A 16,982-nucleotide genomic window follows, 5' to 3' on the forward strand; every position below is an offset into this window, starting at 1 on the left:
TTTCCTAGTCTCTCTCTCTCCCCCCTGTCTCTCTTGCAGTGTTTTCCAACTTTAGTGTGGTATGGCTAGCTACAGGATAACAGTAGCTCTTTGATGAGTTAATGCTTGTGGAAACATTTGGCTCCAATTTAAGGAAATGTTTGAGAGAAGGGGGAGGCCTGTAGGACTGGTTAGAATTGAGGTCAGCCGAATTATCAGCAAATCTTTAGGATTTTTCTCCTGCACGCTCTAATCCTCTCATTTATACTGTGTTGAGCCCAAAGTCTTGATCCCAAATTAAGCAAATAATTTGAGGGGAAAGACACAAAGAACAAATGAGACAACATTTCTCTTGATGGATGCTTCTTCTGAATACATATCCTTTGCTATAAAAGATTAGCAATGTGGGTTGTTCAGCATCCTAATGTAGGGGGTGGGGTACCACGAACATTGGCTTGCAATTTAGGCCTCTTAATCATTGCACCTACAATTCTACTGGGTAATAGTCAAGATGTCAGGGCTTGATGAAAGGGCTTGATGAAAGGTTTGTATAGTGACAGCTACACACAGAGGAGAAGTCAGGAGAAGAAACTGCATATCATCAGTATCATCATAAGAACACCTGAAAAAATTGGTGATATCTGGTCAACCATTAGCCTATTTTTCTTAAAAGGCCTCAAAATCTATCTTAGCAAACAAGACCTGACAAGGTCAAAGAGTCAGGTTACGGCCAGGCAACTCAAAACCCTGCTTATAAAATAACCGTGAATTTTCTAATATGCTAGATCAAATGTAGGCTATGTACAAAATTTTGTGTGGTTGTGGTAATTCCATGAAGTTGTGACTTTTAACCTATTAAAACTAATTTCAAACTTTTTCAGTAAAAAAAAAATCCAGCCCCACAGAGAGAAGGCTGTACAACACTGTGCACCTGCAGTATTTACATAACATCTACATTTCCTTGGCCTGCCTTTATTTTTACATCAACAGTGTAGAAGCTCAAAACAAACATGTATTATAAATTGTCCTCCTGCCAGTACTTTGGGCAGAAGGAATGTTACCAGTTCGTGTATCATTAACACACTCAAACGCATTTAGTATAAATACTAGATTCTTTATTTAAATATTGTACATATTTTAAAACATATTTACAGAAATTAGACCTGCATTGTTACACTGTAGACATAGGTGTATCTTTCACACACACAAACACAGCTTGCTGGAAAGAGGACAATCATACCTTGTACTGACTGCAGAAGCACCTTTGAAAAACTGCTTTACAGGAGGACAGGAGAGAAAGATAGGGGGGAAGATTTCACAGACATTAAGCACTAAGTAATGTGACCAAGACGAGACAAGCTTGCAATGCCAGGAAAGGCCTCTTGATTACAGGTCTAGCTATTTGTTAAGGCTGAAACTGTGCTCACCTTCGTAAGTTAACAGCACCACACCGCATCTCACCATTCCTGCTTCTGCAAATAGGTTATATCTTTCTGACAAACATAGGCCTACATTTTAGGTAGATAAGTAAGTGTTGAACCTGTATACGCACACCATTCTTTCTAAAGACACAAGAAAAATAGAGCTAGAATTATGTTAAATGATTTTTTTTTTCCCCGTAAATGAAGTACAGCGTTGTTCATCGGACAGGAATTTAGGGGTGAGGCGAGTTATAAGTGATGCCAACTTAGTATATACTGTGCATGTGCCACTGGTGCAAACAGCTAGGACAGAAATCATGCAGTAAGAGAGAATCCAGACAGTAGGACAGATAACACTCATAAAACTGTCTCCGTTATGAGTACAAGGAATAAACACCAGTCAAATCTGAATTATTTAATGTATAAATGTGTTCATTGTAGAACTCCCACTTTTACGTTTGCTGCACCGATGCTCCACCCCACGGAAGAATTGTTTATAAAAATCCTGCTTTACTAATGCAAGATAGATGCTGGGCGGGGGACTTCCACCACAACCACTGTATGATTTATTGAACTTAATATATTAACATGTTTTTTTTTTTTGTTTTGTTTTTTTTAGATGAAATGACACAGTGACAATATTGGTCTCCATCAACACAATGTAATCTTTAGAGCCGGGCTTATAGAACAGCGCCCTAATGTGTTTATATGGCTTTCCTTCTTTGGTTTTATAAAACCTGCCTTGTAGTTTCTTACAGATAACCAGTCACATAGAACTAAAACCAAGAATATGACACAAACATCGTTCTGATCAAACAACTTTAGGCATAGAAAAGACATTTTAATGTCCTTCTGAATATTTCCACCAAAAATACGTCTGGCCGTCACACACGATTCAACAAGTTTCCCATTGATCAAATATACGAGCATAAGGAATTTACAGTATTGCTGTATGTTGTTCTTAGTAACAAAGCGTAACGATATACGCAAAGAAAGTGTGTCTTTGGTGCACCTGCTTTTAAACTGTAAAAACATTGTCCAAACCACTTGGGCGAGTTTTTAAAGGAAAGGACAGACTACCAAGACCAGAACAGTATTACCAATGTCTTTGATGAATGCAAATTCATTAAATCCAGCACACACATTTAAATACACTCATTACAATCATGGTGACCATATAAATCATGTCAAGTCATATACAGACATTTGAATTACAAAAGAGAAGCAACAAATAAACGTAAAGGGAAATAAAGAACAGAAAAATAAAACACAAATTTCACACACTCATCGCACATCTGATCCTTGTTAAGATAGCTGAATCTTTTTGTCATCCATCACACTGAGCTCTAAATGTCAGGAGACACTTCAAACCTTTACTCTTAAAACTAAATAACAAAGTTAAAAAAATACATCTTTTTCTTTAATTTCATGCCTGACCTATCATTGCAGTTGTAAGCATTCCCAGATGCTAGCTTTAGCTTTGTGAGATAACAAATATCAACATTAAATACCACACACATTCAAATAACAGCTTACACTCTCTCACATGTACGCAACACACACACACACACACACACACCTCTGAACATTTTTAACACCTGCTGTGCACAACCCTACCACACTACTGCTGCAGCTATCAATCTCAGCAAACATCTTGTTCATTTCAGCAAATGGAAGTGTGGGATTGATAAAGCTTACTTGAACATTCGATCCTATACAAGAAAATATATTTATGAATGCATGTGTACATCTTCCACAACAGTAATGTAATAACTCTTTGCTTGAACAACCAAAGCAAAGACAATGTAAAGGCCAGTACATACCCCTAAAAACACACAAAAAAATATTTACAGCTCATGAGGATGTGCGCACAGACAGATCCCTCAGCCAAGTGACAAAACCTGATTAACCCTTCACTAGTAGGCTGTAATGTTTAAGGTTTCTCTTTACAATGTGAGATTTCTTTGAGCTTAGCTGGCAAGTACTAGTTAGCTCTCCCATCATGCACATTCCCAGACCAAGACCCTGAAACCAAAGCCTTACTCTTCACTCTCCGATCATACCTGCCCACTCATAACATCAGCGTCCTCGGTCCATCTAAATTCCTCAACCTCTTTTCAAACACACACATTTACAACATGGAACAGATAGTTTAACAACTAGAACGAGAACAACAGAGACAGTCGGGTTCATCAGGCAACACTATCACTACTCTTTAAAGAATCCAAAACCATGGCTTACTCCTCTTACAGTATCACCGTTTATACATGAGGGTGACAGAATTTCAAAGCCGTCAACCTCATCCCGCCCAGCACTCAGGACCGTCCCTTAGTCACATCACCTAGGAAGTGTTGACACCATGCAATGAGACATGGGAGACTGAAAGGCATCCCCTGGCCCGCTCTGCTCAGCTCCTCCTGCATCATGATCAACATGAGAATGTCCTAGCTGCCTGCTTCCCCTCAACCGTTGGAGCACCAAAACAAAACGGAGGAAGAAAACCATGAACACGGGTGGACTTCAGTCCCACAGCGAGGAGTGTGTGTCGTGTTGGTGGGCCTCCCCTGTCAGCCCACAGGGAGCAGTGCATTTGGGAGGGCTGCAGGTGGAAGACTCAGGCAGAGGGGAAGGGAGGATCAGCCCAGAGAAGCACACACACACACACTCACACACACATTTAGTCTGTATATTCAGCCACAATGGACAGCAGCACCGTGATATCATCTGGCTTCCCTCCTGCAGAACAAGAACAACAGAGTATGAGGAACCTTGCCGACTCTAAAGATCAATTCATGCACAGCAGGCTGGAATTTCAGCATTTCAGGTGCAAGGCCATTTGGCGTTCAGTATCACCATTTTTTAAAAAGGCACAAAGGCACTAACTGGGGAACAAATGACTGAGGATCTGGGGGCCATTAATAAATTTTAATCGAATGTTCGACCAAGTCAATATGTCAATAGTATGTTCCCAAACGGCCCAAATCTTTTTAAAACGACAGCCCTTTACTTTCATTTTAAGGACCTGGCGTGTCAGTCTAAAATAAAATAAAACATTTACAACAGAAGAAAATAAAAATTAGCAAACCTCAAAAACAGCATGCTTACCTCTTACATTCAGGCCATTGTCACAGGCAAACTGTGCAAAAGGGGACATGTAGTTGGGGTCATAGGCTAGGTCATGAGCTTGCTTTGCAATGCTCTGTGCAGTCTGTAGGATGCTGTCATAGTTGGTGGTCTGGAATGAGCAAAAATAAAAAGCGTTACAACATGGAAGGGGTAACTGCATGTATGTAAAATGTACAGCCAGATATGCGTGGGTGTGTGAATGAGCTGACATCCCAGTGTGACACCTTGAGTTTTTTGAGCTCCTGCAGGATCATATAGTCTGGCATGTTGTCAAAGAGGCCGTCGGTTGCCGTCAGGATGATGTCACCCAGCTGGACGTCAAAGGAGGAGCTGTCAGCTGCTTCAGGACTAGAGGAGACAGAGGGGCACGGCAAGGTCAGTCACGAGCGAAACAGGAGCATGCAGAGCGAGAGCTGCTACCAACTCGGTTTTCCAATACGGGACAAAGTAGGTCAAAGGTCACTCTGCCAAATCTTGAGGGTGGTGGGGGCATGGGTTTTTAATCCGACAGCTGACGGAAGCAGCTTGCCCTGTCTGTCTCTGCCAGACCCTACAGGCCCCGTGTGCTTGTTGGCTCCAGACCCAAGTGTCCAGTTCATTTCCTGGGAGCCTTTAACCTTCTGCCCTTGCTTCCTCTATGTGTGTTTTCTTAATTGACACACAACTGAGCCACAGGTGTACCTTAAAAGAAAAGTTCACTTGTTCTTCAGGTGCAATAGAAAATTTAAGATTTAGTTGTTCTAATAGATTAAACGAGTGGAAAAAAAGAATTCCAAAACAAGACCTCTTCAGTGTGACAGCCCCAAATGGATTAGCTTAGCGGTAGCATACGGTTTATCCCTACTTAATCAGTCTGCCATTGTAGGAATAAAGTAGTAACACCTACAGTACTTGGTTGACTTGGCAAACCTGTATGTATGCTTATAGCTTGTGTGAGCCAATTGTGTATTGGGCTTTAAATATTTCTGATTTCTGAACTGTGAGAAGTTTTGTTTTGATAGGTATCCCCATGACAAGGACTTGAGCTGTCAAACACAAAACAAAACAAAACAGGGGAACAATCATCCCCAGCTAATAGATTCCCATGCATATCATGTATTTTTGAACTGTTAGTGAATAAAATATCTCACCATCTTGCACATACAAAGAATTTTTATTTGTTAGACTCTGCTATCCATTACATATTTAATTGCTGCAGCTGCCCACTAATATCAGGATGGCCTGTGTCAATGCTCTAACTATAAACACTTCACGTCTATTTAAATAAAAATACACGAGGAGACAGACAATCTGTCCTCTTACAAGATACTTTGAGAGAGGCAGGGAGTAGAGAATGTTACATCCACCCTTGTTTGTCCCCTTGGCATTTGTGTGTGGCCCCACACGCTGTTGTTGGCATAATAGCTGAAGTGAGGGGCTGCTGTCACATGGCTCAGCACAACAAAGCTGCCAGCACCCAGGAGATCACGTGCATTACAGACCGCATTGTAAAAGACTGCATGAGGCTGTTTGGAGCCACAGAAATGAGGCCACAGAATCACGTGACTCACTCCAGAGCATAATACAATCCAATAATGATGAGCATAAAGCACCATCAGATAGCTGTGATGGATCTGTTTTTAAATGTAACAACAAATGAATCAAAACAACTTAATTTGAAAACCATCCAAACCATTTGGGGATATCACATGGAACTGTGAATTTCCCAAACTCGTTTCCCAGTGTTTCTATGCTGGCCAGAATGGCAAGTATTTACATGTGCTGATGTCACTAGTATTTTCAGAATGATCTTGTTGCACTTGTTGCATATCTGAAACAGCAGTGGTAGTGACCTTTACAGGCCAGCCGGTGGCCCGTGAGTTACTGCTCGTGCTGCAGCTATTTTTTAGTGCAGCTGCACTGTAACCTAGGGAACCCGGAAATAGCGGTGACCAAAACTCAGACATGACAACAACAACAACAGCAACAACAACAACAACAACGGCTGCTGTGAAACAGCAACAAAGCCGGCTGTGGGAATATGAGGATTTGGAGGCTGCTTATTATATCTTGCACTGAGAAAAGAAAAAAAAGAAAAATATGGCATGATCATCTGCTAAATCAAACCAGGAGACAAGACAGAGAGTTTAGCATGAGATGTTAGCATTGAGATGTAACGTGATATTTTAGACTAATTGCAGACGATAAATCAGCGGGGGCTGGTGTGCCAAGAACTGGACTGGTTCTGCCTGCAAGCCTGTGCACTCTGTGGAGTACGGCTGCCAGGACCAATTTCAATATTTGAATTTCAGTCGAATGTCAAAAAATCATAATAAATTTGAGCCCCAACCTGACCATCGAATGCACCAAAAAAGCAGTATTTATTTATTTATTTACAGCCGATTGAACTGAATGCATAACTGGCTCCCCATGCCGTGGCTCCATTCTCTGTTGCTGTTGTGATATCTTGCGATCTCTTCTATTAGCCTGCTAGTTTGTTTTTAGCACAGGCATGCTCGCTAGTGGCATCATGACAAAAAACAGCCAGCCTATCTAACTACTCTTCCGAGCGATGTCTGGAAGATATTTGGATTCCTCTCGGTAAAAGACAAGACTCAGCAGAACACCAACTCAGATCTTTCAAGAAATTAAATAATGGAAAGGCCACATGCTGTGAATCAACTCTGGGTAGAATACAAATCTGTTTTGAACACATTGTCTGTTCATTTTGCCCTGCTTTCAGTTTTTCAAATTTGACTAATTTCTGTCAATTCATAGTCAAATTTGAATTTTAGGTAGAACTGATAGCGCTACTGTGTCTGAAAACAAAGCAGGGCTTTATTTTTTCCACAAATGTGTCCTTTAGTCTGTAAGAACCTGCCGAACCTAGTTTCCACAGCAAGTATACTGCCCGCTTGAGTGTATGTCAGCAGTAGGTCTGTTCCAGTCCAGAAATTTTGGAATCGATTCCAATTCCAAGAGTCAATTCCAGACAACATTTTTCTTGATTCCAAAAACCTAAAACGTACAGGATGCAAGCAGATCTTGTAAAATAAAAAGTGCGATATTAATTGGCAACGTTGTTTTAATGTAAGCCAGTCTTTTGTTGCAAATTTGACATCTACTTACATACTTTCTCTAACTAAAGTACCGATGTGTGGTGTAGAAGGCATTAGGCATTTTCTCAACAGACAGTGACAGTGTCTAATACCTGGTCTAATCTCTCCCTCTCCCGCTCTCTCTGTTGCTGGGCAAACTGGAGCCACTTGTACACCTATCAGAATCGCCAGAGAAGAATTCAGCTCTGGGATTCACTCACATTTTCTGTACTGTGTGGAACCGACTCCACAGCTTTGGGGTCGATTCTCAATTCCCCAAATGCCTGGAATCGAAGAATCGATTATTTTTGGAATCGACTCCCAGCCCTAGTTAGCAGTAATGTTAGTTCTTATGTGGTAGCAGTGAGCTAGCTATGGCTGTATTTTTCATTTTTATACTGTAATTTGTCAAGACACTCACGGTTTGCAAGGACGTAACTAGCACTAATCTAGTTTTCACTTGTTCAGGTATATTTTCTCAAGTTTATAGTCTGCGGAGAGCACTGACCTATCGCTGAGCACCACCCCTTCTGCCCCCGGGGGAGCAATGGACAGCTGGAAGGGCGTGTTGAAATAGTGCTGTTGCTCGTCTGAGCGATGTACCACCTCTCCTCCCCGTACCACCAGGAAGCCCGAGTCACCAAGGTTACACGTGTGTAGTTGGTGACTCCGCCGGTCCAGAACCACAATACAGGCTGTGCTGCTCCCTAGAGACAGAGGAGAGCAAAGAAAGATGAGGGTATGGATAAAAAGAGTGCAAAACGATAAATAAAATGAAACGAAAAAATAAGTTCTTACATGTTAAACTAAGGCACTTTAGGACAGCTAAATTCTAGTTTGATATCAGTAAGTTCTGTCATACTTATCCCACAGTTAAAATGTCTTTCCAGTTTGGACAGTGAGGAAGAAATGAAGCATATTTCACTTTAGGAGTCGCTGGAAGGGCAGAATGCTGCTTAAACAGAATGCTGCCATCTTTATGCACCTGGTCCATTACATGCTTCATAATGTGTGCCACAGGTGGCAGTAGTAAGCAGGTAGTGGGTGAAATTGAGATATCATTATGCAATACCTGAGTAGTCTGGCACCAAAATAAAAAAAAATAAGGGCCATGTCCTTTCCTTGTCTCAAATCCCCAAATGGCTGCAGCCAGCAGCCCAAGTAACCTTGAGCAGGGACGGTCAAGCACACACCTTGTAACAGCGTCCCAAAATAAACGTAGGCCATTTGACAAACATCGTGACAAGGGGGGTAACGTTTAATGTCAGCACTGGCTGTGGGTCCAGAGACACCGAGTCCCTGTAGATATGTGACCTCTGTCACATGTTCAACTTGTTCTAGTTTTTCAAATATCTGTGAACCCTCTTGCAGTGGCAGTTACAGTTGGATTCTCTGCCTTTTGGCTGCTCTGGTATGAGGTGAAATGTTCACAGTGGGGAAAGGGAGAAATGTTTAGACCCATGACGTCACCGAGACTCGATCTGTCGAGCGGTGGTGTAACAAAACACAGCTTGATCAAGTTTGTTAGTTACCTCATGGGTATTACATCATTACTCAATAGGATGCAGGTCTAAGCCTTATTTGGGGATAATTACACCCCTCACCCCAAAAAACATAAAAACAAAAATAAGCAAAACAAGAATCGTTTTCATTGGTGAGAGTACTGTACCCAAAAATCCCAAAGAAAAATCATATTCCTGTTCATTATTTGCACACCCCTCCCTACAGTTCATGCTCTTTCTTTTTTAATTTGTGCAAGGAATCTCTGACATGAAAATGAGATGGACTTGAGTTAATAGTGAAATAATTTTGTGCGTCTCTCTAAGCAGGGCCTCTGCTGTGCAGGCAGTCTCCGACTCATCCTGCAGCAGTGTTATTTATTTCACCGAGCACAACTGTTTACATGGGAGGCTGCATGACTCACTCCACCAGCAACTTTGTGTGCACCATGATGTATATAGTGTGTGTGTGTGTGTGTGTGTGTGTGTGTGTGTGTGTGTGTATGCGCGCGTGCATGTACTCACCCAGCAGGGGAACTTTGTTCTGTAGAAGCTCATAGTAGCCAGAGGTAAGGATACCCACTGGGTTGCTAGGAGTGAAGCGGCCTTCCTTCACAAGCCGCTCACACGTCCGCATCAGGGTGGCAGAGAACTGAGACGGGTCGACACCGTAGTCACGCCAACCACCCACGCCATCTGCAACACCTGATGGACAAATTGGAAAAATACATTTTACTTTAACTGCTTTATGCACCCACCTCCCCACCAACCAAACTCACCCTTGGTGGTGAATATTTCTATTGTTCCTAGCAGTAGACATCAGTATGCTGATGTTATCAGCACATATTTGCCTCCCTCAGATATATTGGTATTGACACGGATAAAATTTGTCCTGCTGGTGTGCAACCCTGGCCATTTATTCTTTGTCAAGCACATATTGTCTTGGTAAGAATTTGATACCCATGCGAGGCCACGTATCATTGACAATGTTCAGTACAATATTGATATTGGTACCCTGACTCCAGTACCAAACAATGATTTTTTGATGCATTGGATGCATGAAAACAACTCAATCATGTTTGTTTTCATAAAGCCAACCAACTGCCTCCACAATGCATTTGTCAAAATATTTCATTTTCTCCAGCTGTCTCATTTTGCTGTGTGTGTGTGTGTGTGTGTGTGTGGGGGGGACTTTTAGCAAAAAGCTAATTTTCACTGCCCCATAGCACAAAATGACCAATACATATTTGCAGGGGATTGATGGGGTTATATTGATCCATACCAGTGAATCCATGATTACTTCAAACTACTTCACTGGGTGCTGAGATTTCTGGCTTTCAAAACTCACTTTCTGGACACCAGACACGGCACATATGGGTACTTTAGGCATTCACACTTCTTTTTGGATGAAAATAAGTGCTGTAGATTGCAATATTAAGTGACAGTTTAAAATGCCGTCACCAATACATTTCCAGATTAGGGTGCATATTGAAACCTTATTGTATGGCATAGGGTCATATCGACATTTCACAACACTCCCTGCCATTAAGTGTTTCTGCAACATTCAAAAGCTCAAATTAATCCATCTTTAACTATTTAAGTCCCTGATCTACTGGCAGAGAGGTGGTGCAATGACCCTAATAAGCGGCCAGATTTCCTTCCTTCACATTTTAATCATACTTGACTGAAATTCCAGTTGACACCATCAGCTTGATTAAGCATTTCACTGACAGCAGGTTTAACAGTGTGTCAGGTATGCTAAATTAATTTCTTAGTGTTGGGTAGCTGTCCAGTTACTGATGCTACTGGCTAATGTTGGCACTCGTACAGTAGTTTGAGCCTGTCAACAATCAGAGCACTGTTACCAATTGACTGTAAAGCCCTCTCTGGACGGCATTAGTATTCCCAGAGAAGGTCAATTTGATTTTACCTGTCAGTCATCCGGACGGTAAAATAATGTACTGGGGTAAACGGGCTGTACTGGCTAGACAGGCTACAGTCTTAGCGATTTAGTGCCTATGCATTATAAATATGCAATATATAAAGTGTATTTTTTTCTCTTCTGTGTTCTCCAATAAATAAACCAACTTAAACTGAGTTGTTTGAATGACAGGTAATTAGCTTGGTTTGGGTATCAAAAAGGACATCTAGAATCTAGGATGAAGCATGACTCTGTTAAATATTTATATATTTTGCTACAATGCATTCCTATTGTATAACAGCTAAAAACCCTGCGTTCTTTGCTTACAGATGTCCCAATCTAGGCTAATTGTTTTTGTCTCAGATACTGATCCAGGTTATTAAATACATAGTATCTGCCGCTACCAAGTGTGCATCCAATTTTTAAAATTGTATTTAAAACTTTTTTACTTTTTTAAAAATACTTTAACAGCTGTGCATCCTCTAATGTTTGCTGCCTGAGTGCAGACTTCCTCTTGGTATTCCTACTATCTGTGAGCTTGTACTTGTGTTTCTTTAAGTGCCTGCTTAAATTAGTAGTACTGTGATTAACATTGCTACTGCCACCCTCAAAACACTTGCACTGCAAACATTATAATTAACTGTTTGACTGCTTTCAGTCACCAGTTTACAGTAGCTCCAGACTGCAGAAATGACTGCAACCCAGCTGCTTTCAACCCATGTGCTGCACAGCTGCAAGTGGTGGATGACGTTTATTTACAGCAAATACTTTTTGCTGTTTACGTCAATTTGTATAAATGAATTATTTGGACTGAAGAGAAGAAATTAAATACATAAATGGATCAAAGGTTGGTCGAACAAACTAGCCGATGCCAATACATCTAAATCGCCGGGATTGTATCTGATTCCAATGCTGGATATTGAATCATGCCTCCCTCCTCCTCCTTGAAACCAGTCGAGAGACACAGAGAAGGTAGCAACAGCACACAGTCAGATTAAAATGCAGCACCACATCATCCAACACCCAAAACCAAAAACCATGAGTATGCTGCTGACTTCTTGAGAGGGGGAGTGGGGGAGAGTCCGGGTTGGAGGATTGGGTCAAAATACTATAATCACACCATTTTTCTTGTTTTAAAATGGTATACGGTGCTCAGTTATGTCATTGCCATGTACATCGCTGTATAATAACAACCAATGAGATAGCATGTTTCTCCTCCAATTCAGATGGTTCTCTCTTTAAACTGGGAAGTCAACAATATCGTGTTTCTTTGTCTATAAAGAACAAGATATTGCACGGTATTGTTCAAACACATACCTTGGAGTGAATCAATACCAATAAACATTCAAATATGATATTTCCCTACCCTAAGAGGAACATAATTGACAGTGTCGGTTTCTCTTTCCCTCAGTCTATATGGGACCCGGGATGGAAGATCCCTCTCATCAGAAACTGAAAGTAAGAGAGGGGGCCACCAACACCCTGGGGACCCCCACTTCAAAGGAAACACATCTATCCAATACACTTATTGCAGCACATATAATGTTAGAAGGGCAGATGAATCAAGCCAAGCTGCCTGTGTCAAAACATTTTTACTACATTCAGCTACTGTATCTCATGCCCAGCCCAATAAGGAGCAGTCAGGGACAGACTTTACTACCAAGCGTCTCTGCTTGCCATGTGTAACACGTGAACCACCAAGTCATTTTTCCAAGTTGATTGCTTTTTCCATAACGTCAGCCCAAACGTTAACGACGCGCCATACATTGTTCGTAACATAATACACTACAATGTGGAGATGACGGTCGATCCACGTGGTTAGTTCAAGCATTTTGCTGTGTTTACCCTCGTGTCAGCGGGGTAAGGACAAAGCATTTACACTCGGCTAGGCTGCTAACGTTGTTAGCAATATGGCTGCCTCCATGCTCAACCATTCTGACCTTTGTAAGACATTGTACGGTTTAAGTCTGAGACATTTTAAGACGGAATTGTCCAGCATTTGGCCTCGTTAAATAAAGCGTATTTGGATCGCGTCCTTCCGTACTGTTTGGTAGCTCGCATCGCCGCTGTTCTTCAGTGGGATGTCTTCTAGGTGAAAGGTCATTGGCGGTTTCACCTCAAAAGTCCCCTCCTGGAGACTATCCATACTCATCTTCTCTATATAAATGATGTAATGCCATCTGCATTGAGCGCACTGAGACGTTCTAAGCATTTCTGGTCTTATGATAACCAAACATTACCACTGTATAAAAATGTTTAGGTAACTGGCCCATCTGGAGGGGGTGGGGGCTGTTGTGTTTTCATCCGAGTGGTCCGTGCACGTGCAAGCTAGCTCACTGAAGGTCACCCGACCACACAGCGCACATACACACATACTGAACAGAGAGGGCACGTGGATTAGCAAATCAATTATAGTCTGAGAACGGACAGCACCTTACCCAAAACATCGGCGGTCCTGTGTGGTGCTATGAAACAGGCATCATCCCCGTAGCACATCCCTTTCTTCAGGATCCCCTTGCGAAAGTCTTTACCGAAGCCATAGCTGGCGGTGACCAGGCTGTAGTCCCGGCCGTCGGTTTGAGAGAGTCCGCCCAGGACAGCCCTGGCTACCAGTCTGCCATAAGAGAGTACGGATAACATCACCCAACGACGAGCTCCCCGTCTTTAGAGCCCAAACCCCACACTGTCCGCCCCGGCGCCTGCTACTTCTTCTGAACGAGCCCCGCTGTCTTTTTTATCTGTCCATCCGACACGACTGGCCCAAGACTTCCAGAAACGAGTAGCGTTAGCCCAGCTGATGCTCTAAACTCATAGAAACGTCACCGTCCGAGACCGTTTATGTTTCGGCACATCTCATAAACGCAGTTCCTCTGGTGGGCACTCTCCTTCCCAACATGTTTCCAATGTACCGGATAGAGGCTTGCTAGTACATACGGGGCTCGACGGTTTACGATCGCGACGTCACATCGAACTGCGCATGTCAGGCCTTGGTGTGCTCTCGATTATAGTCACGGAGCGTGCTGTGTGGTCGTCGGGACGTTTTTAGCTGAGTTGAGCCTGTGCTGCGGGGTTATAACAAATATTGTGTACTGTCTGGTTATAATAAAGGGATGCAGAAAGAGTAAACCCATCTGAACTCACTCTAAAAAGTTTTCCCACCATTTTAGACAGACACAAATCTTTTCGACAAGGCATATGCATAGTACGCCTAATACATCATAGTAAGTGATATCAAAACACAATTTACGTTATATAAGAATAGTCTCTTTTAAGGAAAGGGCATCAATCCTTTTTTTTCCTGACAACATTATTGATTTTTGTTTGCATTTGCGGCTGTTGGCCTTGTCATGATCAACGACTGGAGGTCATAGTTTTCACATCTATATATCCTGCTGGGTAACAAAACGAGCGCACCTCAGCTAGATGGACCCACCCAGAGACAGAGCCCACAACATAACGGATCTGAGCGGATTAACAGCCTTTTATTAAAAACAAATCTTCGAATTACGCTGATAAATCGTTAATACACGGTAAGAAATAATACATTATGCAGTTTGACGGTGTCAGCATCTTGTTTATATAAGTTAGTGGTAGCCCCGATGAGAGAAAATGAAACGCACGTATCGGGCCAGTAAAATACTGGTGATAACATAATCATAATGGATTTTATTCAGTGGGCCGGATGATAATAAGATAGCTGCAGTGGTTGTTGCCCGTTGAATTCCAAAATAATATAAGTGTTTCGTCTAGTAGTGCTGGTAGTGCTGGCACACAATAGATTTTTTCCTACAGATTCACGGAATGATCAGAGAATAACAGAAATAATGCTCAGACATGCTCAAATGTCTGAAATCTTGAAGGATTGGACTACATTTGGTCCTATGGCCTACAGAAGCAAATCTTGATATTGTTAACCCAATGTAAACCATGTAGGTCATTATTGACTGAAAAATGTCTTTCATGCATGACAATCAACTTTAGGCTATAACGCATGTCGTCTTATAGATGACAGAATAAAATAAGGACAGGCACTGTTTGTTTTTATTAGGCCTAAGCTATCTTAATTGCTTTGATCATCATGAACTGTTTTGCCCATTTTGAAACACTTTCCTCTTCAGGGCCATGATGGGAAGGTTGTATGAAGTGGCCCTTGTGTCTCTTCTTATTATGTCCCTACTGAACACTGAATCAACATGGGCTAAAAGAAGTAGCAGCAGCAGTGGCAAGAAATCCTCATCTTCCAGCAACAGGGGCTCATCCTCATCACCATCTCAGAAACCATCAAAAACAACCAATACCCAGGCGGGAAACTACCCCAGACAGCCACAGAGTCCCAATAGAAACCCCAACCCATATCCTGCTGGTGGAAGTTATCCTTATCCAGGACAAGGCGGCGGCAATCCAGGAGGATATCCCAACCAGAACCCAGCTGGTGGGGCCGGAAGTTACCCTGGAGCCGGTGGATACCCCAACCAGTATCCAGGCAGAGCCAATCCAGGAGGATATCCCAACCAGAACCCTGCAGGTGGCTATCCAGCTGCAGGTGGCTATCCTAACCAAAACCCAGGCAGAGGGAATTACCCAAATCAGTATCCCGCTGCTGGAGGCAACCCAGCAGCAGGTGGCTATCCTAACCAGTATCCCGGCAGAGCTGGTACCAACCCAGGGGCAGGGGGATACCCTAACCAGTACCCTGCTGCAGGTGGCTATCCAGCTGCAGGTGGGTATCCTAACCAAAACCCAGGCAGAGGGAATTACCCAAACCAGTATCCCGCTGGTGGGGGCTACCCAGCAGCAGGTGGCTATCCTAACCAGTATCCCGGCAGGGGAGGAGGGTACCCTAACCAGTACCCCGCAGCAGGTGGTTACCCAATCAGAGGAGGAAATACGGGACAGGGCTGGGGTCAGCCCGGTGCGTATCCGGGGGGTCACCCAGGCGGAGGGATCGGAGGTTACCCCAACTGGAATCCAAACAATAAGATCCTCAGTCCTCGCTATGGTGGAGGCGGCTACGGATACGGTGGTTATGGGATGGGAGGGTCTCCTTTCTCACAGTCTGTTAATAGAATGGGACACCACCCCTCTGTCCAGTCTAAGGGTTTTGCAAAGAAAGCCATCATGGCCGCAGGTGTTGGGGCTGTCGCAGGTATGGCCATAGGCTATGGACTAGGGCGCTTCCCTCGACCACATTTCAACTTCCGCAATCCTGAAGAAGAGCAATATTACAACAGCTACATGTACCGTCGCTATGGCTCCCGCTCCACAGACGAAAATGACTTTGGCCGCGATTACACCTACAAACCTCCACCACGTGCGCAGTCTTATGACAGCTTCATGGACGGCTGTATGAACAGGACTGAGCCCCTGAAAGACCAGGGCAGCAACTCTGAAGTGGGTCTGACTCCAGCTCCTAACGGCCAGGGTGGAGGCGGTGTGGATGATGACGACACAGTCAGCATTGAGGAGATTGGCTACCCGGCCCTAATCGAGCAAGTGAAGGCCCGGCGCTGCGTTGAGCACTACATGAATTACTCTGAGCGCTTCCTGCAGAAACAAACCGCTGAGCAGCAGGACCAGCCCAGCCGTAGCAACCCTCTGAGCTACGGGCTGATGCAGCTCTTCACCTCCATCCTCATGCTCCTCAGCAGCATGCTCCTGCTCCAGTGAGAGCAACGTTTACCTTCCATCATGTCCCAGACGGTTCTCCATATTAGTGTTATATATTACTCTGCACTCATTCCATATACTGCCGATGTATAGTCTACACAGAACAAGCCGTAATAATATTCTTATAAGTTCTTTGGGCCATACTTAGTTAAGAGTAACACTGAAGAAAACAAGCAAACAAAAGGGAAAGAAACATCCATGTGTAGGTACTGTAGTAATTGAAGGAGTCATTTTTAGGACAGGAATTTGTTTAGAACTTTACTGTTGGCTCTTCTTTGTGTTCTAAAAGTCA

General features: G+C 43.1%; 2 protein-coding genes across 2 annotated transcripts; one reads left to right on the plus strand and one right to left on the minus strand.

Moving 5' to 3' along the window:
- Positions 1-1,097: 1,097 nt before the first annotated feature.
- LOC139657753 (protein phosphatase PTC7 homolog) lies at positions 1,098-13,927 on the minus strand. The gene is made up of 6 exons (XM_071535698.1): positions 13,462-13,927; positions 9,628-9,807; positions 8,112-8,310; positions 4,751-4,874; positions 4,506-4,635; positions 1,098-4,136 (listed from the first exon to the last, which is right to left on the minus strand). Exons 1-6 carry the CDS (start codon positions 13,661-13,663, stop codon positions 4,078-4,080), a joined length of 894 nt encoding a protein of 297 aa, XP_071391799.1. The 5' UTR covers positions 13,664-13,927; the 3' UTR covers positions 1,098-4,077.
- Positions 13,928-14,474: 547 nt separating this feature from the next.
- On the plus strand, positions 14,475-16,713 carry prnpb (prion protein b). Its single transcript, XM_071535708.1, has 2 exons — positions 14,475-14,553; positions 15,142-16,713. Exon 2 carries the CDS (start codon positions 15,146-15,148, stop codon positions 16,688-16,690), a length of 1,545 nt encoding a protein of 514 aa, XP_071391809.1. The 5' UTR covers positions 14,475-14,553; positions 15,142-15,145; the 3' UTR covers positions 16,691-16,713.
- The last annotated feature ends 269 nt before the right edge of the window (positions 16,714-16,982 follow it).

This window comes from Centroberyx affinis, unplaced genomic scaffold (assembly GCF_046629955.1).
Source record: "Centroberyx affinis isolate AG114_WGS23_722 - 3 ecotype Tasmania unplaced genomic scaffold, CSIRO-AGI_Caff_v1 ptg000179l_1, whole genome shotgun sequence".
Taxonomy (NCBI): Eukaryota; Metazoa; Chordata; class Actinopteri; order Beryciformes; family Berycidae; genus Centroberyx; species Centroberyx affinis.

Bases quoted from the DNA above. Each gene is read 5' to 3' on its own strand.
- LOC139657753 (XM_071535698.1), bottom strand. From the start codon at position 13,663: ATGTTATCCGTACTCTCTTATGGCAGACTGGTAGCCAGGGCTGTCCTG. The intron at 9,808-13,461 runs GTAAGGTGCTGT...TTTGTCCATCAG, and splicing joins CAGGACCGCCGATGTTTTGG to GTGTTGCAGATGGCGTGGGT. The intron at 8,311-9,627 runs GTGAGTACATGC...CTCTGTCTCTAG, and splicing joins GAACAAAGTTCCCCTGCTGG to GGAGCAGCACAGCCTGTATT.
- prnpb (XM_071535708.1), top strand. From the start codon at position 15,146: ATGATGGGAAGGTTGTATGAAGTGGCCCTTGTGTCTCTTCTTATTATG.